The sequence below is a fragment of the Mus musculus genome, chromosome 18, assembly GCF_000001635.26.
Source record: "Mus musculus strain C57BL/6J chromosome 18, GRCm38.p6 C57BL/6J".
NCBI lineage: Eukaryota > Metazoa > Chordata > Mammalia > Rodentia > Muridae > Mus > Mus musculus.
The window spans coordinates 80,125,315-80,152,928 of NC_000084.6; the positions used below are offsets into that span (position 1 = coordinate 80,125,315).

The window sequence follows — 27,614 nt, forward strand, 5'->3', positions numbered from 1 at the left end:
TTTCAGCACTTGGAAGAGGCAGGTAGATCTGTGTATTCAAGGTCATCTTGGTCCTGGTCTACAGAGCAAGTTCCAGGGCAGCCAGGGCTACACAGAAACCCTGTCTCAAAAGCAAAACTTCACTTTCAAACAAGAGCCTTTGGCACCCGAGGCTATCTGCACGTGCAGTCAGAATAGGTATTCAAGACCGAATAATCATCAGGACAGTTCTCAGATCTAGAACAGCTCTGAAGCTGGGATCTTCTACTGGCATGACTGAGAAGCGGAGGCTGCAAGTAGGCAGACCGGAGGCACAGCCGCCAGTGAAGTCCTGTAGGGAAAAGGCGGAGAGCAACAAGTACACCGGCCAGTGACCGTGACGAGGAGAACGAGCTTGCCACCCGAGCTTCAAGTGGCAAGCGTGGGGCAGTTCTAGCCTTTCACTCATGGAAGCTTTACTGTGAAAGAGCAAAGTTCAGCTGGGACTGCCTGAGTGAAGGGCCTTTTGTGTCCTGCTATGCTAACTTAACTAGGCCTTTCTTTCATTCCTCATTAAGGTACCCAGATTTAGAGGGGTGCCTAGCACACAGTAAATACTCTAGAACTATCTCCGGATTAGTTTGTATACCCGGGAAGATGTCTCACATCAGAGTGTTTTATATATCTTGGCACTTACAAGAGCTACATAGAAGACTAAAGACACATGGCTTCAAGCCACACCTTGAGCAAGGAGATCCAGGTTTAAGAGAATGACAAACTTGTCCATGATGCTCTCGTCTCAGCACAAATCCAGGGAAGTACCTCGAATCCTGAGCAGACTGGACCACGGGTTGGTTGCCTACATGAACCTTAGCTTCTGCCTCTGCAAAACACAAGTTGCAGAGTAACATCGGCATGAAAGGATATGGGGAAACTTAAAGGGTGACATGTAACACACCTGTTAGGCTCTCAAAGCCTCCCTGATTCTGGAGAAGCTCACACAGCAAGTATACACCACCCTGCTTGACTTAAGAGTAATGTCTTAGCGTTACAAGAATTGAACAGTTTTATTTTCAGTGGTTTAACAAATTTTAATTCAAAAATAGACACTCTGAAAATTAAAAAAAAAAAAAATAAAGTCCAACAAGCTCTGAATTTACAACAGAGTATACCAAGTCACAAATAATTGCCTCAAAATCCATTTTAGTAATCACATGCAAGTATTATATTTAAAAATGCTATATAGCAACACTGCAGTGCTTCTCAGAGGCCATCAAGCCCTCATATTCTGAAGGTGGGCCAAACCCCCTGCTTGCTGCGCATCACCGAGGGATGGTTTGGACCAGAGCTGGCTGGTCCTCATTATCAATTCTGGTGCTGTACATTAGTTCTTATCACAGAAGGAAAAACAAACAAACAAGATTTGGCATCCACAGGACTGTGAAAATTCACTGACTCACCATCCCCTTCACCTGAACACCTAACTCTAACACATCTACCCCGAGCTACTCTAACCACAGGAAGAGCTTCTGGTCTGCTTGACACCTTATGCCTGAAACCCGAATTCCATCTCAAGTTGTGTCTCAGTCAAGAGCAGGACCCACATGTCTGTCCCGGGTTCCTCCTTCCTGCTAGGCTACAAGCGACCCTGAGGAAGGAAGCACCTGCGTGGTTTCCGTTTACTCTAAAGGCACTAAAAGTCTGTCTTACCTCTGAATAGAGAAATGACTTGTCATCACAGCAAAAGACAGTTTGCACCATAAAGCATTTCTGTTCCTACAGAGACTTTATTTGCAAAGCAACACTTGATTATTACTACACACCAGATCTCAGATTCAGGATAGTTTAATAAATGGAAAACATTTGAGGTTTGTTTTTTTTTAATGAATTATGATATTAAAAATATAGCTGTCAGGGAACACTTGAAAAGGTGTAAATCAAATCTGTGTCTTAAACAAACAGCACTCAGAGAATGAAAAGCTAATGCTTTCAAGTGTGTCCTTAGGGGCCACACACATCCAGAGCACTGGCTTCTCTAGACACGTACTGTCACTAGCCGATGTCTGTAAACTAGGAGGGAGCGATGCTTTAATTTTCTATTAATCAAGTATTCTCAAACAAGCAGAAATCCCCTAAAATGAAAAACCAAGTATTTGTAGATTGCAGGCTGTTGCTACTGACACTGACACTCGTGGGGAAACAAGGCGTGCATGGAATACCAAAGATTTAATTTACATGACAGAAGGAAAAACTGAAACAGCCGCAAAGCGAACTGCAGAGAACAGCTCATCTGTGGAAGTGTGTGCTTCCTTTTCAGGCTTTCTGAGCACCTGGAACGCCTTGAAGGGCCTCAGACACTTAGAACAAGAGTGAGAGGTGGGAATGGGATGTCCAAAGTCAGCCGGACTTCAGACTTTCTCTTCTACAGCTTTTGTGATTCACACTCACCAAAGTTCAGTCTGTGTTTGACATTTTTAAGTTCAGACATATCAAAACCTAGAAGTACAGAAGGCTTGTGAGTTTTTATTGCTTTCATGCAAATATACCTTCTCTTCCCAAAGAATGAAGCCACGTCAATTTTCCACACCCACAAGAGTGAAGACAGCAGCTCCACTTCTTTTCTACTAGGATATGGTCTCCTGTGAAAATAATCTCTAAGGAACTGTTTCTTTTCCTCGTAGGAACGCCCTTCGTACTTGCTGGGGTCCAAGGCTAGCGCCTGCAGTGAGTCTTCACTGGGCCCCGACCCCTCCGTCCTGATTTCACTCTTCTGTCTCTTCAAAGGCACAGCGCCCAGACCTTTCTCTGAACCCGAACTTGCATCAGCATCTAGGGTGAGCTGGGGCTCCTCCCCATCCCTCTGGTCTTCCGGCCCTAAATGGCCTTCAGGCAGCTTTCTCTTTACAGGAAAGGTGGACTCAGGGATCACGTCCCCATTGACCATCAGCAGTTCACTGCTCTCAATAAATCCGGGCTGGACTTGCAGGTCTGAGCTGCTGTCCTTGGGAGCACTTCTACAACGGAGCAAATGGACAGCGATGGCGCCTAAGGTCATGTTTCCAGTGTAGACCCCGCAACAGTGGATGCACTTAAAGGCCGGAGACCTGAGCATTGTATGGACTGTGGGCATGACATGGTGCCTCTCCTTCAAGTGTAGCTCATAGGCATCCGCGGTCATAAATGTGCTCAAACAAAATGGGCAGGTCAGCTTCTGTTTGTTAGGTATCTTTGGTGCAACCTCAGGCTGAGGCCTCACCTTAACATACACAGGTACCAGCGACTTGGAGTGTATTCCAGCAAGGATAGCCAGGTACACTTCTCGCTCTCCAAGTTTCTCTCGTGGCAGTATGGTGATGAAATCGAGATGAGGGAAGAGCAGGTTCCCATTAGCATCCAGGTCCAGTTGGAAGCCTCTGTTACTGTAATCCATAGACAGTCTCTTCTTGCCCAGGTGCTTAGTCCTGCTGTGCTCCACAAGGCCCCGGACATCATGAAAAGTGCACGGACAAAACAGGCAGCCCAGGCCATGCATGAGCAAATGGTGCATCAGCTCCTCCTGCGAGACCAGGCACTTACAAGACAGGCAGCGCACTGTCTTCTCTCGCATCCACTTCAGAAATGGGGCACATGCAGCAAGCTTTTCAGGCTCAAGTTTCTCACTAGACTTGGACTCGCTCTGCTTGTGAGCCACTTCCATGTGAACCTGGTAGACATTGGCAGGAAAGAGTTCATTGCAAACCTGGCAGAGCTGAGCCTCACTCTGCTTGTGAGCCACTTCCATGTGAACCTGATAGACATTGGAAGGGAAGAGCTCGTTGCAAACCGGGCATGTTTTCCACTGCTTCGCCTGTTTGAGTGCCTGATTTGCATCTGCCAGCGGCGGGGTAGCCTGCACAAACACACTAGGGGCAGGGCTCACCAACACCTGTGGAGAGGGCAGGCTGGGCAAGGAGCTGCCCATCTGTGTGCCCGAGCCTGAGGGCAAGAACTGCACTGGCACCTGGGGTGGCGGTCCAACAGCTGCAAGGCCTCCACCAGAGGGCACCGGCAGAGTGACAGACACGGGGGCCAGTGTATACGTGGGGATTCCATTCACCTGTTTCCCAGTAGGAATGAGCTGTCTGAGAATAGAGCCTGAAGTAAAGAAAGTAGTGTTTTGTGACGTTCCAGCTCTCACCGGCTGGCTCATAGGCAGGATGCTGGTGCTGACAGACGGGCTGAGCTGCAGTACCCCAGGCCTCACTGGGGGGCCCACAGGAAGCACTCCTGGTGTTACTGGCTGGCCGAGCTGAAGAACGCCAGAGTTTACACCCTGATTCACAGGGACAACTCCCGAGGGGACAGTCTGGTTTGAGGAAAGCAGCCCAGATGGCACCACCTGGCCTGCAGGGAGAACCCTCAAGGGCACTGTCTGGCCAGGAGGAAGACCTCGAGAAGGAGCTGTCTGGCCAACAGGAAGAGTTGATGACTGAACCACCTGGCCAGTGGGTAAGACCCCAGAAGTGGCTGTCTGACCAGGGATCACTCCAGCAGGGGTCACCTGACCTGCAGGAAGGACTCCTGATGGAACTGCTCGACCTACAGAAATCACTCCAGGAGATGTAGCCTGGAGAACCCCCGAGTTAACAGAGGGACCCATAGGCAAGACAGCAGGCCCCACAGGTCTGTTCATGGGCCCCATGGGCTTAGTGAGGGGTAAAAGTCCAGGGCGGACAGCTTGGTTCACGGAGCACATGGCTTGGTTCACAGGAAGGATGCTTGTTCCAACAGACTTATTCACAGGCCCAACTGGCTGAGTCAGGGGCAGCACAGCAGTATTCACAGGCTGATTAAGTGCAACACTGTGAGAGAGAAAGACAGGCGGGGGAGCTGACTGCTGCAGGCTGAGGCTACTCTGGCACACAGGCAAAGAGCTGGAGACCAAAGCTACGTGAGACTGGGCAGTGGTAGGTGGGGAGTGTGTAAGGCTCCCAGAAGTGCCTGGGGTCACAGTCACTGACTGCACAGTGCCAGAGCTTTGACTGTTCTGTGGCAAAGCAAGCTGGAAGCAGGGTGGAGGGGCCGCAATGCTCGGAGCACTGCTGTTGGGCGGTAAAGCCAAGTGGGTCACTGGTTTTGGAGCAATATGCATCTGCTTCAGAAACCCAGTCCTCTTGATGTGTTCTGAGATCACAGACCTCAGCTTATTCTCCAAGTCCCTATGTGCATCTGATGTCAAAATGTGATACATCAGGGCGTCCTGACTACTGGCGATGGCACTGCATTTTTTACAGTAGTACTTGTCAAATGGCAGGATTTTATCCACAGAAACAGGATCGCTTGCTTTTGGTTGCTCTCCTGTTTCCTCAGTTCGCAAACCAAAGTAGGAGTTAATTAAGTAATTGAAATGGGCCACCAGCACGTGCTTCTTCATGCTGTAGTACAGAGTGTTGGAAAAGTTACACTTTAGACACGTGAAGCTTATCACGTCACTCCTGGATGTCTTCGTCTCACCCAGAATGTTCACTGTGTAGCTCTGGACTTTGCGTGCAGGCGCGTGGAACATTCTGAAGTGCTTGCCCACCACCCTGGGCTGGGAGGAGAACGGGCAGTTGGGGCAGGGGATCATCAGCTCCTGGTCAGCCTCATCTTCATGATATCGATGCAGGTGATTTTTGAGGGAAGTGAGCACCTTTGTTGAGTACCTACAGAGACTACAGCAGTATGGTTTTGTCCGGTATCTCTGCCAAAAGAGAAGAGAGTCTTAGACAGAGGAACAAGTCACCAGGCCTCCCTTAAACTCTCCATCTGTGTGCTTCACTGCCAAGATCCCAGCTCGGAGGACAGTGCGCTCTCCCAGCTGACGCTTCCGACTGGAAGGCCATGTTGCAGTGCCCTGCTAACTCATCAACTCCTATTAACTTAAGGGCTATAGAAACAATGGATTTAGTCCAAACTCCTCACTTGCTGACTCTAAGCAATCACCTAAACCCACTTCTCTCAGAAGTTCAATCTGTACTCCATCCTGTCCTTTAAATAAAACACATCAACAGAAATAAACTTAGTGAATTTTCTGCCATTAAGTTCTTTCCCTCCGCCTTCCCATCACTTTCCCCTTTGCTCCAAATTGTCAAACTTGGAATTCAGCTACAATTGGCCTGGCTTCCAACTTGTAAGACCGTCTTAATTGTATTTTCCCCATTCCGTGAGACAAGTAAGATCTAGGGTACATGGATGCACTAAGAAGACAGGCTTGTTATCCCAACTACTCAAGAAGAAATCAGAGGGCAGAATGCATAAGGCCAACCTGGGCAACATGGTAAAACCCTGTCTGTGATGGACAAATAAATAAATGAATGAATAAAAACACAGATTAGAGACACAGATCAATAGTGGAGAGCTTCCTAAACACGTAAAACAGATGACACCCACACACCACTAAAGGGGGGGGGGGGTTACATATAGTTAGAAGGGTGTCCTAGTCAGGGTTATTGCTGTGATGAAAACACCATGACCAAAAAGCAAACTGGAGAGGGAGAGGTTTATTTCAGCTTAAACTTCAAGGTAACATTCCATCACTGAGAGAAGTCAGGGCAGGAACTGTTGCAGAGGCCATGGGGCCGTACTAGGTTCATCACAAATTGCTCAGCCTGCTTTCTTACAGAACCCATAATGGGCTGGGCCCTCCCCCATCAATCACTAATTAACAAGATGCCTCACAGCCAGAACTTGTGGAAGGAAGCATTTTCTCCATTGAAGTTCTTTCCTTGTAGAGGAAAGCTGACAAAAAAAACTAGCCAGCACAGAGGCAGTCATGGTAGAAAGGTCTGGGGGAGTAGGAATAGGAAGCAGAGTGTATGGTATCAAAATATGTTGATATTGATGTGTGTGTGTGTGTGTGTGTGTGTGTGTGTGTATTCAGGACCCAAGAATCACTTGCATTAAGGAAAGCTGTCACTTTTACAACAGTGACTCATGTTCTCTAAAATAGCTAGGAGAGTATATGGAAGCCTCCAGTCTCACTCAAGTCCAGAGACCCAGAGCATAGAAACCACACAACTCCTTCCCCGGTGTCAAGATGAAAGCAGACTATATCTACTTTGGAGGCCCACAGTAGACTGTGGCACCAGCAACCCAGAGGGGCCCATCCTTGCTGAAACTGTGGTCTCATAATCTCTCTAGTAAAGATATACTTCTTCCACTCTCTTCTAATATCATCCCTCTCCTCAGGCCTCGTAAGGTATATGATATGATACACAATTTAACATCATATTAATGACTTTCAGTAGACAGTAGAACTGTGTTCTAGGATTTTTGAGGACCTACAATAACCTCAGGCAGTAGTCACAAACTGAAGAGAAAGCAGAAAGAAAACTTACTTCCAATGTTTCTAAGAGACACACTTTTCCATAGTTAACACAGCTGAAACCCAGACTTACTTTAGAACTAAAGGCAACAGTAATTAAGGTCACAGTTTCAATAGAAGGGCAGACCTTCTGATGGTCAAGCAAAGAGTGAAGGGAACTGGTACTGAGTGCCTACTACATTACCAATGTTGAATAAATCTTCAAGGGTGGCCAAGGTTCTGAAAGGCCCATTAGCAGGGTCACCAAAAGGAAAAGATGACAACATTTACTTCATAGGAGCAAGAAGCTGCAACTCCTAGAAGACTCTGCTAAAGGTTTCAGTTCTAAAGTAGCCATGTGAAGAGCTGAGCAGGCTCTGTAAACATCTGATAAAGATCACACGCCAGGACATAAGGAACAGGTTCAAATCTCATACAATACAATACAACACAATACAACTCAATACAATACAATACACAACAGACTTTCACAAGCTCATCAGAGAGCATCTCTGAACGCCAAGGCAGCAGTGGACAGCAGCTCACACCGCCCAGCAGCAGCAAGATGGACACGGACCCGAAGGCAGTGCTCCCTCACACGCATGCTCCTAACGGAGGAGCCAAACAGCCTGGCCATGCCAGCTGGAGACAGCTACCCAGGGATCAGAAAGGCATATATCCTTAAGTCCTACACGAGCAGGCCAAAAAGAACACAAAGCATACAAGCCATCAGAAAGCTGAAAGCATCATCCACCTGACAGTACTCTCGGAACTCAGGGCTGCCAAAGTGTCCGAGCATGGTGTCATCTCCAATCAAGTGCACACTCCACGTCTCCACAGCCTAAGGTCTGTCCTCTGAAACCAATCAGCTGCGACTGTTCTCTTCCCCAAAGAGCCTCATGTGACTGGATTCCCCAACCTGGTTTAGTATAAGCCACATCGGCCGGCCGACCGGCCAGCATGTTGGCGATATTCCTGTGGCCATGCCAACCCTCTTCCTAAATCCTATTTCCCCAAAGGAGGAAACAACATGGGGATATCAGATCAGTATTACACTTGGTGCACACTCTGTTTTCCCAGAGCACAGAAGCTGTCTAATACATAAATCTCTATTATCTCAAGCTATTATTATAACTTATTTAAAAATTGTTTTAATTTGTTTAATGTGTATGTATATACGTGATTACAGAGGTCAAAAGGGGGTATTAGATTCCTTGGAGCTGGATTTAAAGACAGTTGTGAGCCACCATGAAGGTCCGAGGATTCAAACCTGGGTCCTTTGTAAGAGCAACAAGTGCTTTTAACCACTAAGGCATCTCTCTGGCTCCCTGTTATTAATATTTATATCAAGGCCTTAAACACTCCAACAAAGACAAACTCCCTGACTAAAGAAACTTGAACTTTTATAGTTCCCTTCAGTCTGTAATCCAGTGTTATCTTTCTATAGCAGGCTTTCAACTGACCACGCAGCAGCAGAAATCAACACAGTATTTCCCAATTCAAAACCTCTACTCAGATACAAAGGTGCAGTTAATAGAGGTTTGCAAACAATATTTGATATGTTTTGCAAGCTAATTGTTTGAGGACTAAATGTATAAAATTCAGGTTAGCAAGATAGCTCAGTGGGTAGGTACTTCTTGCCAAGCTTGACCACCTGTATCCCCAGGACCCATATGGTAGGGAGACCTGCCAGAGTATCATGCATGTGCGTACACAAATATAACCAAAAATACAATGTATGCTATTGTGTATAAGTGGATATTCAAAACTTTTAAGTGAGAAAATTCAGTGGGGCCTGAGATCCAAAACTTCAAGACACCGCCACACACACATACACACACACACACACACACACACACACACACACTGACTCCCAAAAAGACGTACTGGAAGCCACAAGCTAGATTAAGCACAATTGTCTCAAGGGATCTTTCTATATAACTAATGAGCAAAATTTTGAAGTATTAGAAATGTTCCTTTTTTTAAAAAAAGGAAATGTTTCTTTTTTAAAAATCTATTTTCATTATTTGTGTGTGTCCATATGTACATGAGAGAGGCAGAGAGACTGGATTATTAAAATAAACATGTCAGCAAACATTGTCAATAAGCTAAATTAGAGATAGTTTATTCATTCTCCAGACAACACATCTCCATTTGCTGGCCCAACAATTTAGGAGGCATCTCAGAAAAAGAGCAGGGTCAGGCCTTCCTTCTTACCTCCCTGCTCTGACACACCAGAAAGCCCTGTGTTTCCAGTGTCAGATCAAGTATGGTTAAGTTCTACTCAGTACTGTTGCTTCCAAGACAGCTTTGACCCCACACTGTATATATGTATGTATGTGTTCTGTGTGCATGCATGTGTATGGTGCATACACCAGTGTGAGTGTGTGTGTGTGTGTGTGTGTGTGTGTGTGTGTGTGTGTGTGTGTGTGTAGGGATGGCCTTGAAGCCACACTGGTAGTCAGCAAAGCCCTTTTGTTTTCTCTTTGTTCCTCCACAGCACCGAGGTTACAAACCACAGCCACACTAGGACAAGGATCCCAACTTGGGTCTTGCTTTCATAGCAAACACTTTCCCACTAAGCCACCTCCCAAGCCTTGTCCTCCAACACTTTGAACCCGACACTAACTTGACCAGAAAGTCCGTATAGACCTCTGTCTCACTAGAAGAAGTCTCTTTTTATTTTACTTTATTTGGTTTAGTTTTCAGGATAGGGCTTCACTGTGAGAAGTCTTTCTTAAAGGCAATGGGACCACACAGTATTTATAGATCTCAAACAATTCACAGGACTACCATCTAAATGAAACACTATTTATAAGTTACTTTAAAATACTCAATGGAAATCAATCATTCTATTACTATACTAACTTGCAGCTCTTTACCCAGGATCAGTGAGAGGTCATTTCATGGAGACTATTCTCGGCCTGCAAGGTGTCTCCGTGGATAGACAACCCCGAGTTCATTCCTTGGGACACATGGTCAAAGGAAAGAGCTCATCCCCACAAGTTGTCCCCTGGCCTCCATATCACATGCGTGCCCCCCCCACACACACATAAACAAATAAATGTTAAAAACAAGAAGACAACCCTCACTCGTGAAGAGATAAGTCTGTGGTTTTCTGGAGGGCAAGACAAAACGTCTACCTGTCTAGGATGCATGGAGATAGTGCAGGATATCCATACTCCCGAATATTCAAATCTCTGCTTTCAACCAACACTGGTCCCAAGCTGTGGATTCCCATGCAAAAGGAGCCTTGTACTCTTATCAGCGGAAGCCCAGTTTGGATCAGATCTGTAAACTGAATCCACACCCCAAGGAACTACAGCCCTCAGATAAATGATTTTACACAACACTCCAAACGTTTATTCTCCATGGAAGTCACCCCAGATCATGATAACCTGTGTGCCCCTCAGGCAACCAGAGGAAGCCTGCTCCCTTTCTGGGTGGCTTCAGTCTGTAACAGTGAGACAGATCTTCTACATTCTATGAGAACCTGGTTCTATGTTCTGTGTGTAAGAGAAGAAACTGGTAAACTAGATGGTCATTCCGCGGTGACCCAGAGGAAGGTGTTCCTGTATCAGAAGAGACGGCTCCTCACACTGCTGCCCCAAAGACCCTTCAAAGGGATACTGGGATGAAGTACGAGATGTCACTCCTGACCACAAGCTCAACAGGCCAGGGTGGAAGAATGTGTGTGTGTGTGTGTGTGTGTGTGTGCGTGCGCGCGCACAATATTACAAAAAATTAAAAGTAGGTAAAGCATATGAAATAAAGGTATAAAGAGAGAATATTTTCATGCAGATGTACAATACTTGTATTTTAAGCTAATTGTATTTTCTTACAAAAGTCAAACGGATAAAAGGTCAAAATTATAAAGTAAAAATATGAAAAGTTAGCTATTAAGAATGTATAAAATTATAAACATAGTGTAGTCTAAATGTCCAACATTCAGAAAGCTGGCAATAGTCATTACCCCTGCCTTACCCACAAAACTTCCAGGAGGACCTGCAAGCTCAGGCCCTACACAGATAGGCACTTTTAAGAAATCGTTTATACACAGTACTTTCTCAGTACATCTTCTCTAAAGAGATGTGTTAATTACCACTGTGTTACTAGCTGTTCCCAATGTTCAGTACAGCAACGTGCCATACATGTCCACCGCTGGGATCTCTGTGTGCTATCCTGTACATCTAATGTGGCTTATTGCACAACAATGAAATCACTTGATGACACATTTCTAAGAACAATCCCCACCCCGTAGCAGTCACCATTACCAAGTGCTATTTACTATACTTAACTGCATGCATTCTACTTTTATATGGCCAGCCACATAGACTTGTTAAGTTAGCATCAGTCAGCAGTGGTGGTGCACACCTTTAATCCCAGGAGGCAGAGGCCAGTGGATCTCTGTGAGTTCCAGACCAGCCTGGTATACAGAGCTAGTTCCAGGACAGCCAGGGCTACACAGAGAAACCCTGTCTTCAAACACCCCTCCTCACCCAAAAGATCAGCATTCCTACAAACAATGCAGTACATCACACTGTGACCCACATCCCTAGACAAGTATTTTTAGTTCCACTATAATCACCTTTGCACCTGCAGTCCCCCACTGACTGGAACGCCGTTACTGATGTGTAAGCTTGGCACTTAAAGAATTACTAACAAAGGTTCTTCCTACAGTCAGTTCTCATTACAAGCCTTGGCTGTGTACCACACTGTGCATGGACAGCTGTCAGCAGCAGCAGTCCTGCCACGCACAGTGACTCTAGTGCCACTTCCTCCCACCTCAGGGACACAACCTCCCAATTAACCAGCCGCCCTAGTAGCCATGGTGTGCCCAGCCGCGGTTCACTTGCCCCTAATGAAAAGAAATTTAAAAATACATACCGCTTTCTTTCCAGAAGGTTCCCAAGGAGAAACATCTCCCCACGATGTATTATAAAAGTACTTCTCTCCTGGATCAAAGCTTTTAAGATCCTTAAGGGGAGAAAAGAAAAAAAAATAAGACAGGAAGAAAAATATTATGTATCAATTTATGAGAAATATTTCAAGCTAGAAATGAAGGTGAAGGCCTTTAATACCAGACTGAAGCAAGAGGATCCCAAAGTCCAAAGGCAACCTGGGCAACTTAGCACCTTGTTGTTATCACCTTGTTGCAAAAATAAAAAGGTGGAAACATTAGACCATGAGGCTCAGCGGTAGAGCACGGACCACAGGAGCCAAGGCCCTGAGTACATAATCCCCTCCTACAAGCATTAAATCCATGACCAAGCAACCTGCCACCTCGTAATTTATATGGCAAAGAATGGAAGCACAGTCATGAACTAACTTTGACATTTAAAGTATGCATTTCAAGAAAAAGATTTAAATTATCCACATTAAAATTTATAAGAAATACAATTTTATAAGAAATAAACAGAGATCTCTCTCCCAAAAGAAAATGTTCCCTATACTTCATACACAGAAGCAGGGCTCCAGTGTCCATAAACTCATGTAGCACACACACACACACATACACACACACACACACACACACACACACACACACAAACTCACTGTCAGTCAAGAGAAGAACTGGCATAGCACTCAGCAGTCCATTTCCAGCCGCGTCACCAGGATGCACTCTGCTTAGCCTTCCTTTGCTCACCCTGCAGGGCTGACCTTCCTTCCAGGCAGGCTCTGAACACAGCCAGTGCTTTCTTTTTCTCCTAAAACAGAGGTCACTTTTCTTTTCTTTTTGCTCTAGTTTTGTGTACGTGTTGCCTACACACATCTGTGTACATGTGTGGGTGCCTGGCGTCCTCAGGAGCCAGGACCAGGGCATCGGATCCCCTGCAATGGGGGCTGCAGAAGATTGAGAGCCACTATCTGGATGCTGGGAACCAAACCTGAGTCCTCTAGAACGGTCGGTGTTCTCACTGCTGAGTCATCTCTCTAACCCCAGAAGTTACTTTCCACACCACACACAAAAAACCAAAACCTTGCTTCACTGAGAAGGCAGGAGAAATGGCGCAATGAAAGTGCACTGCTGCTGACCAGAGCCAGGGAGCTAAGTGGCAGCTGTCTGACAAGAGGGACGGTGAAGTGAAGAGCCACTTGTGGGCTGGACAACAGGTCCAGCACACCAAAGAAACAACAGAAAAAGGGAGTGGGTCCCATCCATGGACAACTGACAGGATAAGAACGGGTGAGAGGCAGACAGAACTTCCATCATCAACACTAAGTCTCTGACAGTCACTGTTAAGACTCTGAGGACCCAATCAATGAGAGCGATTCCAAGCCCGGTTTCACAGTTGGCAAAGACAGGTATTGGGAAAGGGATAACATTGGAAATATAAATAAATAAAGTATCCAATTTAAAAAAAAAAAAGCACAGGATTTCTTTGTGCCTCATTTGGCAAAGGGGAAGTGATATACATATTTAATGTGCTTATTTACCTAGTAATTGACAGAGCTGGGACTACAATGAGCTGGGACTCGTTTGTAGAGTCAAATTCTACCAGAATGCCTCACTCCCTCTGTTTTGTAATAACCTCTTTTATTTTCTCCCACGTGCTTACCCTGAATAAAATAGATGAGAGAGAGAGAGACAGAGAGAGAGAAAGGTATTAGAAAACTTTTCACAAGCAACCACTGTCTCCCCTTGGAGTCAAATGCTGTGATGAGCGCTTTCAGGATGTAGAGGAGCAGCAATCAGGGAACCCAAGTCAAGTCCGCCTGGCCTGAGCACAGGCAGGAGAGACAGGCAGCCAACACTGCCACTGGGATAAGCAAGCAAGGCCCGAGCAGAGTGCAAAACTACAAAATGCTAAAGGAGAAGAGGCTTGGAATAAAACTGTTCCACAGGCTGGACCGCAGCTGCTGAGGGAGATGTGCCAGCGTATTCCACATCTCTAAGTCCACGTGGCCCAGGACACTTTTCTAAGTGGAAAATAAAAAGCTATTCTTGCTGTCTCTGTGTGTGTGCAGCAGAGCACTCAGGAAAAATGTCCAAGTGTGTCAAGAAGCGGGTACAACCTCGAGGCATGCAGTGCCCTCAGAGTCATGGAATGCAGAACAAGAGCCAATGAAGGGCACAAATGAGACATGTTCAAGGACAGGCCATCCTCACAGAACTGGACCTAGCATAGTTCCAGTAGAAGCAACAGAACCACCTGCATGCTGTAACCTTCTGGCATCAAAACAGACAACAGAAAAATACTACAACTCAGAAGGTCAAAGAAGGGCTCAGAAAAGCTCGAAGAAAAGGGCTGTCAAGAGGCATCACACCTGGAGAGTTTACTACTTTGAAAGGTGACACTTCAAAAGGATGAAGGGCCTGCTTCTGTGGTCACTAAGGAATGCCTGCTATTGGCTAGGTAAATGACAGGACCAGATGAGCCTGTTGTCATCAGCAACACTCCCAAGTCCTGACTGTGGGCCAGTCAGTAGACTACATACTTTATAACAAGACAAAGGTGACTAAAAAGCCAGCAAAGTTACCACCCAGTACAAAAATGGGGAAATAAACCCCGTAAACAAACACCATATGCAAGGAAACTGGAGGCTCAACAGCAGAGTAACAGCAGAGTACTATAGGTCAACCTCTCTAAATGTGGCAATTAAATTTCACTCTCTAGCTAACAATTAGCTACATTTTATAACATTCACAGTTTATAGTACTGTCTTTATAATCAAGGATTACCTTTAATAATCAAGAAGGAATTAGCTGAGCCAGTTAATTCCAATTAACAGTTAATGACCAATGGTAATTAATATACTACCTTTACCTATACCAATGCTAATACTCTGCCTTATGGCTTGATCTGCCTGCTTTCTTATAAAACCCAGGACCACCAGACCAGCATTGGCACCACCCACAATGGGCTAGGCCCTCCCCTATCAATCACTAATTAAGAAAATGCCCTACAGCTGGATCTCATGGACACATTTTCTCAGTCTTCTTTCAGATGACTCTAGCTTGCGTCAGGCTGACATAAAACTACCCACCACAGTAGGAGACCACACAAAATCCAGCAATTATAAAAAAATAATGTTCAGTATCCAATCAAAACCTTCAGCGATCTAATCAGAAGTAAACTATAATGCCAAACCAGGAGCACAAGCAGTGTTAGGTATGTGTCAGAGAGATGGCTAAGCAGGAAAGATGGAAGGAGAGGGGTTTGAGAGAGTTCCAGAGGACCAGGTTCAGTTCTCAGCAAAGGCAGCTGGCAACTGCCTGTACCTCCAGTACCAAGGAATCCAACACATCCTTCTGTTGGTACACAGACATACATGCAAAATACACATATACATAAAATAAAAATAAAGATTTAAAATAAAAAAAAGAGGGGTAGAGGAGATGATTCAACAGCCAAGATCAGGTGCTGCTCTTATAAAAAGCCAGAGTTCAATTCCCAGAACTCATATGACGCCTTCAGTTCCAGGGGATCCAATGCCCTCTTCTGATCTCTGCAGGGACAAGGCACACACATGGTATACATACATACACATAACCAAAGCATCCAAACACATAAAGCGTAATTTAAAAAATCTAAAAAACAGGGGCTGGTGAGATGGTTAGCCATTAAGAGCAGACTACTCTTCCAGAGGTCCTGAGTTCAATCCACAGCCACCACATGGTGGCTCACAACATCTGTAATGGGATCTGATGCCCTTATATGGCATGCAGGTGCACATAATACACATAGAGCACCCATATACATGAGTAAATCTTTTCTTAAAATAGAAAAGGATGTTAGATTTTCATAACAAAAATGCCAATCTAGCCAGGCACAGTAATGCACGCCTTTTATCCTGGCACTCCAGACAGAAACAGGCAGATTTCTGTGAGTTCAAAGCAAGCCTGGTTCTCGTAATAACACTGAGACCATCTCAAAGTCTACGACCATAGATAAAACCTTACTTGAGGGAGAAAGGACAGACAGCTAATGGAGCGGAGCTGACGGACACCAAGGCTTAAAGGAAGTCCTTCAGACAGAAGGACATTAACCAAGAGGGGTTTCAAGTTCCTTGGGGCAAGTCTGATCCTCACTGACAGGGTATCTAATTTCTTCTTCTTTATGTACAACTACTTAACAAACCATAACCAAAAAACCTACCAAAGCCCCCAACTCTCAGGGCCATTTATACACCCTCTGAGAAGTCCCCAGAATTCCAAACATCACTCAATCACAGAAACTATCTGCCACCAGCAAAATCATGTCCCTGCTAGATGGAGCACGAGGCAAGTCACAGTTGCTGTGGACAGTCTGCAGCAGCCCCATGTCCCACACCTGGGACTAAGACAAAAATCATATTCCCATAATAATTCTTTTATTTCTGGGTTTTTCGAAGAAACCAAACTTCTCACTACAACGCTGTCATTGGATTGTTGTATGACACAACATGCACATTTATAGCAACAGGTCAAGGGTGAATTAAGGTCAGACACACCCTTTTGGTCAGCTCATTGTCATGACACTGAGATGATGTTGATGGCATGGACAGCTCAAGAAATATTAAACAAAGCTGCTGTCTACTCATGACCACGGGTCACTCTGTGCTTACTTCATCCCTGGCTGTGGAAACCCAGAAGGTATCCATTTGAATTTTTACATTTTGTAGAAAATTTGGTTCAGAGAACTATGCAAACTAAATAAGTGTTCTGCCTCTGAGCTGGAATTCCTGGCCAGTTTCTTAATCTTATTAAGAATATTTCAGGCTTTGAATTAGGCTTTATTTGTAACTGAAATCTAGTAGTGAACAACTAAGTTACCAGGATTCTTAACAATAAGTAGGTAAGTATAAATATTGTTGAAGAGCCCCCGATAGTTTCTATCCCTTCTCAGAGAGCCCCGTGGGATGCCGGTACCTTAGTGATCTGTCATTACCTTACATCTCTTAGATTTCATCCTACTGTCTTTCAAAGCTTTAGGAAATCCCATTTTTTTGAGGAATTTTATCCATTCTCAACTCTCCAATCTCCACTCCAAAGGCCTGCTCTGTGACTTCTAACACTGGACTCCTCATTACCTGGCCACTCTCTGGCCTCGCTGTCCCCTGTCACTCACCTTCATCAGCTCCTTGCAGCTGTCAAGGCCAATATCCACAAGGATGCCTTTCACCCTCTTCCGCACCTTCCTGATGTTGTCAAGATTCTGCACAGGAATTTGAAACATTTTGGAGATTTTCCTTAAAAAAGAAGAAAGAACTGTAACTAACATGCACACATACAAATATGGTTTCAGCAGAGCTAGTTAACACATTACAGCATCATTTGTAGCAGGTGGTGCTGAGGAAACTACAACCATGCAAGACAGAAGCATGACTCTTCCCTCCAGCATCAGAACTTAGCATTAAAACAGAAGCTAAACTGCAGACTCTTAGATGAAAACCTAGGAATACATTTTGATGGCTTTGGATCTGCCAACAGAGCCTCACTATGGCACCAAAAAGTACACAAAACAAAAGAAAAAGTCTACTAGGCAGACTTCAACAAAGTTAATGCCTCCAGGGGCACCATCAAAAAAGCAAAAATTCCACAAAAAGAGGGGAATTTTTTTAAATTACATTTCTGATATATCCAGAATAAAGAACTCATAACTGAACAGGACTGGAGAGATGGCTCAGCAGTTCAGAGCACTTGTTGCTCTTGCAGGTTCAGTTCTCAGAACTCATATGGAAGCTGTCTATTCTGCACACACATAATACACAAGCATACATGCAGACAGAATACTCATACACATAAAATATGCTGTATCTTTAAAAATGAAAAATAATTCAATTTAAATGAGCAAATGATCTAGACACACTTTTACAAAATACACGAAAGGATGCTCCACATCTTACTCACTTTAAAAAGCAAAAGTACTGGCCTGGCAAAGCACAGGGAAACCAGAACTGGTACACTGTGCCAACGGTAAGGTACACAGGCCAGCCAATTCAGAAGGCAGCCTGAATTCCTCAAGGAAACAAGTGTGTAGATGCCACCTAAGCTAGCAGCTTCACCCAAGAGAAAAAGTTAGGCAAGAATGTTCAGAGAATTATTCAACTACACCTCCAACATCCATCACATTAAGAAAGCTGTGCACAACATGGTGGCTCACAACCAACTGTAAAGGGATCCGATGCCCTCTTCTGATATGTTTGAAGACAGCCACGGTGTACTCATATACATAAATAAGTCAGAGAGAGAGAGAGAGAGAGAGAGAGAGAGAGAGAGAGAGAGAGAGCGAGAGAGCTATGCATACCCATATTTTGGACCACAAAGACAAGTACCAATATATGCTATAGCCTTGAAAAGTCTGCTGAGAAGTCAGACACAAAGAACCAAATTTATACAGAATTATAATTCCATTTATACATAAAGTGGCAGACCTATCTAGAGATAGCAGTGGCCGCCTTCGGCCAGAGAACTGGTCAGTGACAGTGAAGGGAACAGGGCTTGTCTTTTGTTTTGCTGGAAAGGACAATGACAACCTTCAAACATCATGTGATACGCCTGCCATCCTAAAACTTGGGAGGATGAAGCAAGAGGATCTCAAGTTGGAGGCTAGGTTAAATTATTTAATAAAATTCTGCCTCAAAAGAGAGAGGTGCAACTTAGCAAAGTCTACTTAACTCTGTGAACATGCCAGCAGCCATCTTCTCAATGATGGACTTTACAGTACATGCAGTACCTCCCAATAACACCAACCTGAAAGTATCTGGAGAGGTATAAATTACGATGAACCCTGCAGTTCTTAACTAAGTAGGAGGCACTAGTGTGACCTTACTGTTTGCAACATGCAAACATAAATCATTAAAGCGAATGCATCGAGGACACGGATGTGCATGCATACTTCAGTCCACATCTCTGCCCTGCTCAGGAGAACACATGCCCAGACAACAGCAGAGGTACACGAGGCCCCACTCTTGTTTCTAAATGCCACCTTCTACAAACAGTCAAGGCGTTAGGACAGCGATGGCAAATGTCTTTAGCCCTAGCACTTGGGAAGAAAGGCAGGGGGAGCTCTTGAGTTTGAAGCCCGTGTGGTCAACAACAAGTTGGCAACAAGTTTCAGGACAAAAAAATAAAATAAACTAGTACTTGAAAGGTGGTGTGAGAGTCAAGCATTCACAAGCATTCTCCTCTACAGAGCAAGCTCAAGGGCAAGCTGTACCATGTGAGCCCTTGTCTCACAGACTGAACAAAAGGAAGGAGTGGGGGGAAAGGAGAGAGAGAGAAAAGAGAGAAACAATACCCTAGGGAAAGAATTCTACAGCTAAAGCAAGGTAAAGACAAGACGGACAAAAAGCTCTAGTACCAGTCATGTCAACAGGAGCAGGAAGGAAGCTTAGAAGACGTCTCCACAAGCCAAAGCCAACAAAATCTAGGCACCAGAAAAATGGCAGCAATAGATTCCAACCTGTGGCAGTTTCCCTAAGTTCCTCTTATGACAGACAGAACCTGAAACAGCTACCAGAAATGCTGGACAGAACTAACCAACTGATCGAGTATGGCAGAAGCAATGCCATATAAACTCCAAGACTAGATGGCAAAAACAGCGCCTTTCATTCCTAAGAACTGGGGTGGAGTTACAGCTACATTTATACACACACCCAAGACCACGTGGGAATTCCACACCCTCAACATGGAGTAAAGGGACTTCTGCAAAGTGTGGCCCCAGCTCCCAAGTCACCACTGGTTCTCAGTCTCCCAACACAGCAGGGAGTGAGTTATCTCCACTTTATATTCCGTATAAATTTCTAATTCAGACTTGTGAATCTGTTAACAAAATGTTCTGCTCTACAAAGTGATCTCAAGGTGATCCAGAACAATAAAAGCTAAAAAATGTGATAAAGAATGGGACACAGACTTCACATTAAGTCTATTAATAAGCATGAATAGCATCATAGCACGGGTATAATCCCAGGATGCTAAAGCAGAAAGATCATAGTTCAATACCAACACTGACCATATAGTAAGGTCCTGTCTCCAAAAACTAAATGAAGACACAGACTGGCACAGTCAGGGTCAGGAGAAAGCAAGAGTAGCAGCTAACCTGGTAACATGGGACACAACCGAGTGTCCATCAAATGGTACAGGATATAAGCGAATGTTCTGGGTACAGAGAAAGCAACGCTGGCTGACAATAAAAGGGAGCTGATCCAAACATATTATGCTCTGTGAAAAGCTGTTGGATGGAGAGTTCTTCTGCCATCTCATCACATGAACTGTCTTAACTAGATCAAGTCTATAGGTGAACGACAGATTAGGAGATGGCTGTTGGAGGCCAGTGAGTGAACAGACTGACTTTCTAGAGGTGCTGGAATGTTCTCCTATGTAAGACTGGTTGGTGACAATTGGTTGCACATACCAATTCTCTTTACAGCTCAACAAGTTTTACATTTTAAGAAATGTCCTTAGGCAAGCCTACCTTTGCCACCACAAACACAGAAGTATGAGAGGAGCCCATGGCTTGGACTGGGAAGGGGGTTGAAACTCAGGCTTGCAAGGTTAGAGAGAGAACAGGACACACAAAATGACCACACAGGAAGAGACCACTTGAATATACTTTTATTCTGCTTAGAAATAAGATCCTGAGAAATGTCATCCCTTTCTGCATTTTCATGGTTGCACCTTTGAGTGAAACTGCAATTTTTGTCTTTTGGTTGAAATATGAATTGCGATGTCCAAACATAAAGGGGTAACTATTTGACCTTTATATATATAAAATCTTGATTGAGGGCCAGTGAGATACCTGCCGCCAAGCAAAGCAACCTGAGTTGTCCTTGTAGAAGAGAACCAACTCATGCAAACTGCCCTCTAACTTCTACACACACTCCCATACTTGTTTATATATACAAACACACAAAAGCAAAATTATTTTAATTTGAAAATACTTTAATATCATGAAAGGAAAAAAAAACAAAACTAAGAAACTATTCCAAAATGAAGGATAAACTAAACAATGCAACTCTTATCTGAATCTTCTCCTACAAATGACATTCCTGGAGTGACTCCCAAATTTTCAAAGGAGTCTAAGATTAAACAGTATAATATACTACTTTCTTGGTTCTGACGAAGGCATTGCTGTCTGTAAGAATACTTTGGGGGATGATTACCATATCTTGTTGGACAATCTGATCTCAAATGATTGAAGGCAGGGGGACCTCTCTGTATTACATTTGTGACTCTTCTGCAAATCTGTAACTATTTCAAGAAATATTTTAGGGACAGAGAAATGACTCAGTAAGTAAATGTGCTGGCTGCCAAGTCAGACAGATCCAAGACCCACATGGTAAAGAAAACACTGCCTTCTCTAAAAAGCCCTCTGACCTCCTCTATGAAACTGAGAGACACTTATATACTCCTCCCTCTCTCTCTCTCTCTCTCTCTCTCTCTCTCACACACACACACACACACACACACACACACACATTTTTAGTATCTTTAACTGTATAAACTATAAAAGCTTTAAAAAGTATTAAAGTAGGAAATATTTTAGCTACTAACTTCACAACTAAAAAGAGTCATTTAGCGCTTTTGACTAACTTTTTTAAAAGATTGGTAGTTGCATTAGAGCGTTAACTTATGTCTGTTTAAATGGAATTTGGTACCAACTTCCAAAACCCAACAGGAGTTTGTGGGCCATCAGCCCTCTGACAGCCTTGTAATCTCGATCTAAGGAGAGAACGGCAGTCTCGGGGACTCTGGGACTCAACAGGACAACGGGGACACCGCCTTCAGTAGCTCCCCTTCTGTGCTGCAACCACCGACGGCTGTTTCCCTAATGGACTTAACATTCTTCAAGGAAAGAATGTCACAAAACTCCACAAATGCTAAGTAAACAAAAATTTTACATTTTAAATGGTCAGATGGCTGGATGCAGACTGAGGTCCAACACATTCTAGACAAACAGATCACATCAAACACCAGTGAGGCAAAGGAGACAGTGAGTACCCAACCTAACAACTGTTAAAACCTCAAAGCTCAAAGAATCCAATCAGGGAGGAGGCGGCAGAGGATTAACAGGAACAGCATCTTTAGAGAGAACAAGGAAAACTGTTTATGGAGTGGGCCAACTGTACGTTAAGTTTCTTGTGAGGTCATTTACCTAGGAAAGGCTGTCTTAAAGGGACCATTAGTGGTGCAAAACAGAGGACTTTAGAAAAAATAATCCCACAGAACATGAAGTAAAAATAAAATTGTTGAATAATGCCCTTGCAAATATTATACTGTCAGAAGAAGCTGTTGGAAACCCCGACGAAGCATTTCCAACACCACACACGTGCAGGGCGGGGCAGACTGAGCACATTAGCTAGAACAAGGCAGGACAAGACCACAGCCAATTCTGGTCCCTTGGTCTCTCAAATGCACTGCTATTTCCTCTTCCTAGCTCCACTGTTATCTTCTAAGGCTTTTCATTCTCCAAATGCTGGTGGTTCTGTACCCATAACCTCAGCTCAAACAAGAATGTCAAATTTACCATTTGCAGCGTCAAGTCACACAAGCAAGGTCGACTCTATTCTGGATCTGGGAAAAAAGACCCAGGTCCTGGCATACTTTCAGAAACAGCAGCACTTGCAGACCAGGTGGCTCTCTGAAGCATTGGGGTCACAGAATGAGGATGTGTGTGACCCCACCAGCTTTAAGTGGATTCTGTAGATACTTGCTCATGGCTTGGGAACAGGGCCAAGAACTGTCAGGGTTTTTTTCTTTCATTTCAATTACAAGTGCCCCCCCCCCCATTCCTTCATTGTTATGGGGGGGCGGGGGGGGGGGCACTGAGGAAACAAGAAATGAAACAGGCAGTTACTGAAGCTTTATAATGTCCAAGCTGCCCTTCCAGCATCCCTGGTCTATTGTAGACAATCACTCTGGGAAGGACATGATAGATATTCTAAGTATAGGTTTTATCCATCCTAAGATACAAGATTACACACAGAATGCTGGACTATCTGGGAGGAGCGGACCCTATTTTCACATCTGCATATCCTCTTCACCTTGGGAAGAGTAACTGATGGCCCCTGAGCTTCCTCCCCACCTATGTAAAGGCGCCTAACTTGTTTGTTCCAGAAACTGAAAGACCTCAAATTACCCAACTCCTGCATAAATTAGCATTTCCTAAGGAGATCCTTTCATTGCTTTGGTATCACGCCCGTGTAAGGATAGTTCTGATAACTATGTCCTTTATTACTTTATCGTTTATATAATTACATCACTCCCTTTCCCATCCTCCCCAAACCCTCCCATAGTCCACTCCTTGCTCTTCCAAACTCATAGCACTTTTCATAAACTGTTGTATGTATATATATTCCTAAATACAACGTGATCGGTTTGCATGTTGCCTTATGTATGTTTTCAGGACTGACCACTTGTTATGAATAACCAATCAGTATGCTCTTCCCTGAGGAGAACTATGTCTCCCACCCCCTCAGTAGCCTGTGGAGGCCTTACCTCCCCAGCCCCGCACCAATCCACTTTAGCATGTCCAGTGTTGTCCTTGCTCAGTTCATGTTTAGGTAGTCAGGAAGAAACGTAAAGGACTGGGGACATGGCTCAGTGTTTAAGTTCATGTACTGACTGCCCTTGGAGAGAACCCAAGTCTGGTTCCCAGCAGCAATGATTGTTGGCTAACAGCCATTATTTCCAGGGGACCCAGCCTGGCCTTCTCCCCTCTCCAAGCACCTGCACTCATGCGCACATACCAATACACAGGCACACATATACATTTTTTTTAAATGACCAGATAATCCCTTTAAGACACAAAACATTTTTGTTCCTATACAATCTGGGTTTTGCTTTAGTTTTTGTTTGTTTGTTGTTTTAGGTTTTTGTTTGTTGTTCTGGGTTTTTGTTTGGTTGGTTTTTGGTTTTTCCAGACAGCACTGGTGACCCTAGAACTCACTCTGCAGACCAGGCTGGCCTCAAACTCCGGGATCCACCTGCCTCTGCCTCCTGAGTGCTGGGATTAAAGGCATGTGCCACCATGCCCAGCAAGATCTGATTTTTAAAATGGTCAATCTCCAGTGGCAACACAGCAAGGGTCACAGCACAGGTCCTGGGGCTTTTTCGTGGATGAAACCAACTCAAGCACTTTATAGTTGAGTAAACCTAGCCAACCACTGAATCTCTCTGGGCCTCAGTTGCCTGCATCTGTGAAACAATGCAAGGAATTTACTTCATGAGCAGTTGTCGAGATGACAACACTGGAAAAGCACTACACGTATCATCAGGAGTTTAGAATAATGTAAATCAAAAACTCAGCGAGATGCCCCAACTACTAGGACTTTCTTTTAGCAACTTCCAAACACTGTAATCCAGAAAGTCTGCTTCAACCCACAGGAAAACCCCTTTCTAGCCACCTGACCTTCATCAATCTGCTTTCTCTAAATAGCAGGTCAGCAAGGATTTGGGTGCAGTATGGAAAAGCTAAGCCCTACCTTTCAACCACCAATGGAGCAACAGTACACTGAAAACCTGATTTCAAATGAAAACGGTATCGGCAAATCCCAAGCTAAAAACTGTATTAACTGTTATCCCCTCAGGCCAATGACCCAGACCTCTCTTCCTCCCATTTCTCAACGAGATGCCTAAAATAGCCTGAAATGACTTCATTTCCTGCCTATCCTAAGTACAAATTTGTGCTTAAGGACCTTTACCTAAGGACCACTGTGTCAACGCTTTTTTTCTGAGCAGGGCCTCCATCTACCCAAGACATCGCTATGTGGCCAATATCACCACCACCTGTGATAGCCCTAGGCAATACGCCTAACTATCAACCAGAGCTTAACATCGCACTTTCCATAACTTCTTACACATGCTGTCCCCTATTTCCACAGCAGACTGGACCAGTCCAAGCCCCGAACTAGCAAAACACTTCAGGTAAAGGTTCTGTCGGTACTAATGTACACTAATGTACCAGGTTGGTTACTTCTTCGGGAGTGATCGCTCTTCCTAATCGCATTAACTTTAAGCACCACACTCACACGAGTTTTGGTTCAAAGTCAAGCATACTTAAAAATTTATATCTTGTTTTACAACACTACACCAACTCAAACCTTTGTAGAAATTGTGCGAATAGAACCTATTTTGATCCCTCTAAAATGGCAGATGCAAAGTTAAATTTCACGTTCAGCATCTGCGCATCGGTCACGATCGCCGCAGTATCAGGGATGAAGAGGCAGGGGTTTGCCCTCGGCAGTGCTTGAAACCAAGCCTCTCCTTCGGAAGAAAACTCGGCGCTTCAGAAGCGGCCACAAGCTTGCCCTGCATCCCGCCATCCTCCACAACGGGATGATCTTCAGGCTTCAGCTTCATTCCCGGGACGCCGCAGAGGGGCGCCCTGCCCGCGACCGCAGAGCCTCCCCGCGCCTCCCGGTAGTGTCCGCTCCCACCCTCCCTCGGCTCCCAACCACTCTCTCTCGCCACGCCCGGCGTCCCGTCCCTGCCCCGCCCCCTCTCCCCATCCATCCCCGCTCTGTTCCCCGTGCCCGGACTCCACGGGTCCCCCTTCCCTGCTCCGTCCTCCCCTCCGTCCTCCCCGTCCCCTGTCCCCGCCCTTCCCCCCCCCCCAGAACGGCCCCACTCCCACGTGACCCGCGAGCGGGCGCGGAGGGGACCCGAGCCGCGCACTAGAAGGTCCGGGATTCCGAAGGCGCGGAGGTAGCGACGGCGCGACAGGCCACAGTGGGGACAGCGCAGCGGACAGCGCTAGGGACGTCGGGGCGGACCCAGGAGTGGACGGCGGGTGGGTCGCGGGGAGGGTCGGGGGGTCGGCGCAGGCCTGGCGGGCGTACCTACCGCGGGGCGCGAGGAGCGCCGCGTCCCGCCGCCGTCGCAACACCGCCGCGTCCTCCGCCTACGCGGCGGGACCCCCGCCCCGCGCCCGTCCCTCCTCCCGCGCGCCAGAAAGAGAAGATGGCGCTCAGCTGCCTCAGGAAGTGACGTCGCCTCATTTGCATGCCGACGAGGCCAGCCAATGGGTGTAGAGTGTGCCTGGGGACCCCCTGGGCTCTTTTCCCGGGCCCCTCAGGGCCCCTGGAGCCCCCAGGCCTCGAGGCTGTGGAGGGGGTGGGGCCTACCGCAGCCCCCTCCCCTGGACCCCCTGGGTCTAGAGCCTTCGCCCCCTCTGGGCAAGCTCTCGAGAGAGAGTTTAAGGAGGTGGTGACGTCATTGAAGGGGTGGGGCGAGGCCGTCATCGACCACATGACCAATCACATGAGTCCACCAGAGCTCTGACTTCTTTTGCATGGAATGGGGGTGGAGCCAGTGGAAGCCAAGTGGGTGGCCCCGCCCATACCTACAAGCCAATAAGAAGCCAGCCCTGAGGATACTGGCTTGCTATTGGAGGATAGGACTTAAACTCTAGGAACTTGGACCAGTGTGCCTATGATTGACAGATCTTGGTGAGCCAACCGGATAGGATCTCCTGAGTCATCATTCTTGTTAAGAAAATTTGTGTCACACCTTTTGAGAATTTTTGAGAATTAAAGTTACATCCATACCACCCTGTGAGAGAAGAGAGCTAATTGCATGTATTTGCATAATGGTAGAATGTTTCTCAAGTTGGATTGTACATGGAAAAGGAGCTTTCAAATTGTTTTCTGAGTCTTCAACCATGGAGAGGCCAACCCCACCCCACCCCTACAGAAAGCCTGTCTGCTCTAGATGCAGCAAGAGGCTCAGCAGGGACTTTTGGAGAAGACAAATAGAAATACTCTAAAATGTGTTGCAGTCCTTTTAACAGGCCTGTCTTCTATCCCCGCCCCTTATGGATCCCAGACATTTCCCAGTCTGACAACCACTGCCCTCATCAACCCTGTTTCCACAGAAGGTCCATAAAACCAAACCAAGACTTGGGCTCCATCAACTGCCATCACCATGTCTAGGTTCTATCCAGGCTGATGGTGTGCACCGTGTTTGCTCTACCCTATCTGAAACCTTATCCTCCTGCCTCAACGTCACCATTTTCTAGTCTGTCTTTTGTTCAGTTTGGTCCAGTTACTAGAAATAATAGACACTCAGTAAGTGACCATATCAGTTTTAAGTGTGTCCAATGTTGAGCTGGTGATACTGACCACAACCTTTTATTTCCTACATGAAGACAAGTCATAACTGAAATAGAGCTGGCCTGTCCTATTTAGTCATAAGTTGTAGCTTAATTTGATTGTGAAATTACAGCAGCAAGTGAGCGTGCTGTTCCTACCCATCTCCCTGGAGAAATCGTGGGTGAGATGAAAAGTTAGCTACAGCCTTATGTCTCATCTCACTTCTTCCCATTTCTCAAAGTCTCTGTCCTTTCTTCTCACCTGCCCTTGACTCCTCAACTTCAGGCATTGCCTCCTCAGTACAACCACACTGCTG

General features: G+C 45.5%; 1 protein-coding gene across 3 annotated transcripts; it reads right to left on the minus strand.

Moving 5' to 3' along the window:
- Positions 1 to 1,000: 1,000 nt before the first annotated feature.
- Positions 1,001 to 26,202, minus strand: Adnp2 (ADNP homeobox 2). Of its 3 annotated transcripts, XM_030250461.1 has the most exons (5): positions 26,052 to 26,163; positions 17,335 to 17,455; positions 12,839 to 12,990; positions 12,170 to 12,259; positions 1,001 to 5,680 (listed from the first exon to the last, which is right to left on the minus strand). In XM_030250461.1, the coding sequence occupies exon 5, from the start codon at positions 5,564 to 5,566 to the stop codon at positions 2,381 to 2,383; it is 3,186 nt and encodes a 1,061-aa protein (XP_030106321.1). In that variant the 5' UTR covers positions 5,567 to 5,680; positions 12,170 to 12,259; positions 12,839 to 12,990; positions 17,335 to 17,455; positions 26,052 to 26,163; the 3' UTR covers positions 1,001 to 2,380. The 3 variants fall into 3 exon arrangements, with proteins under 3 accessions (XP_030106321.1, XP_006526529.1, NP_778193.1); XM_006526466.3 differs by lacking the exon at positions 12,839 to 12,990 and having other exon boundaries at positions 26,048 to 26,202; NM_175028.1 differs by lacking the exon at positions 12,839 to 12,990 and having other exon boundaries at positions 1,821 to 5,680; positions 26,052 to 26,168.
- Positions 26,203 to 27,614: the final 1,412 nt, after the last annotated feature.

Excerpts from the sequence above, each read along its gene's own strand:
- Adnp2 (XM_006526466.3), bottom strand. The coding sequence starts at position 17,442 with ATGTTTCAAATTCCTGTGCAGAATCTTGACAACATCAGGAAGGTGCGG. Across the intron at positions 12,260-17,334 it reads GCTGCAAGGAGCTGATGAAG|GATCTTAAAAGCTTTGATCC; the intron begins GTGAGTGACAGG and ends TCTCCCCTTAAG. Across the intron at positions 5,681-12,169 it reads AACCTTCTGGAAAGAAAGCG|AGATACCGGACAAAACCATA; the intron begins GTATGTATTTTT and ends CTCTTTTGGCAG.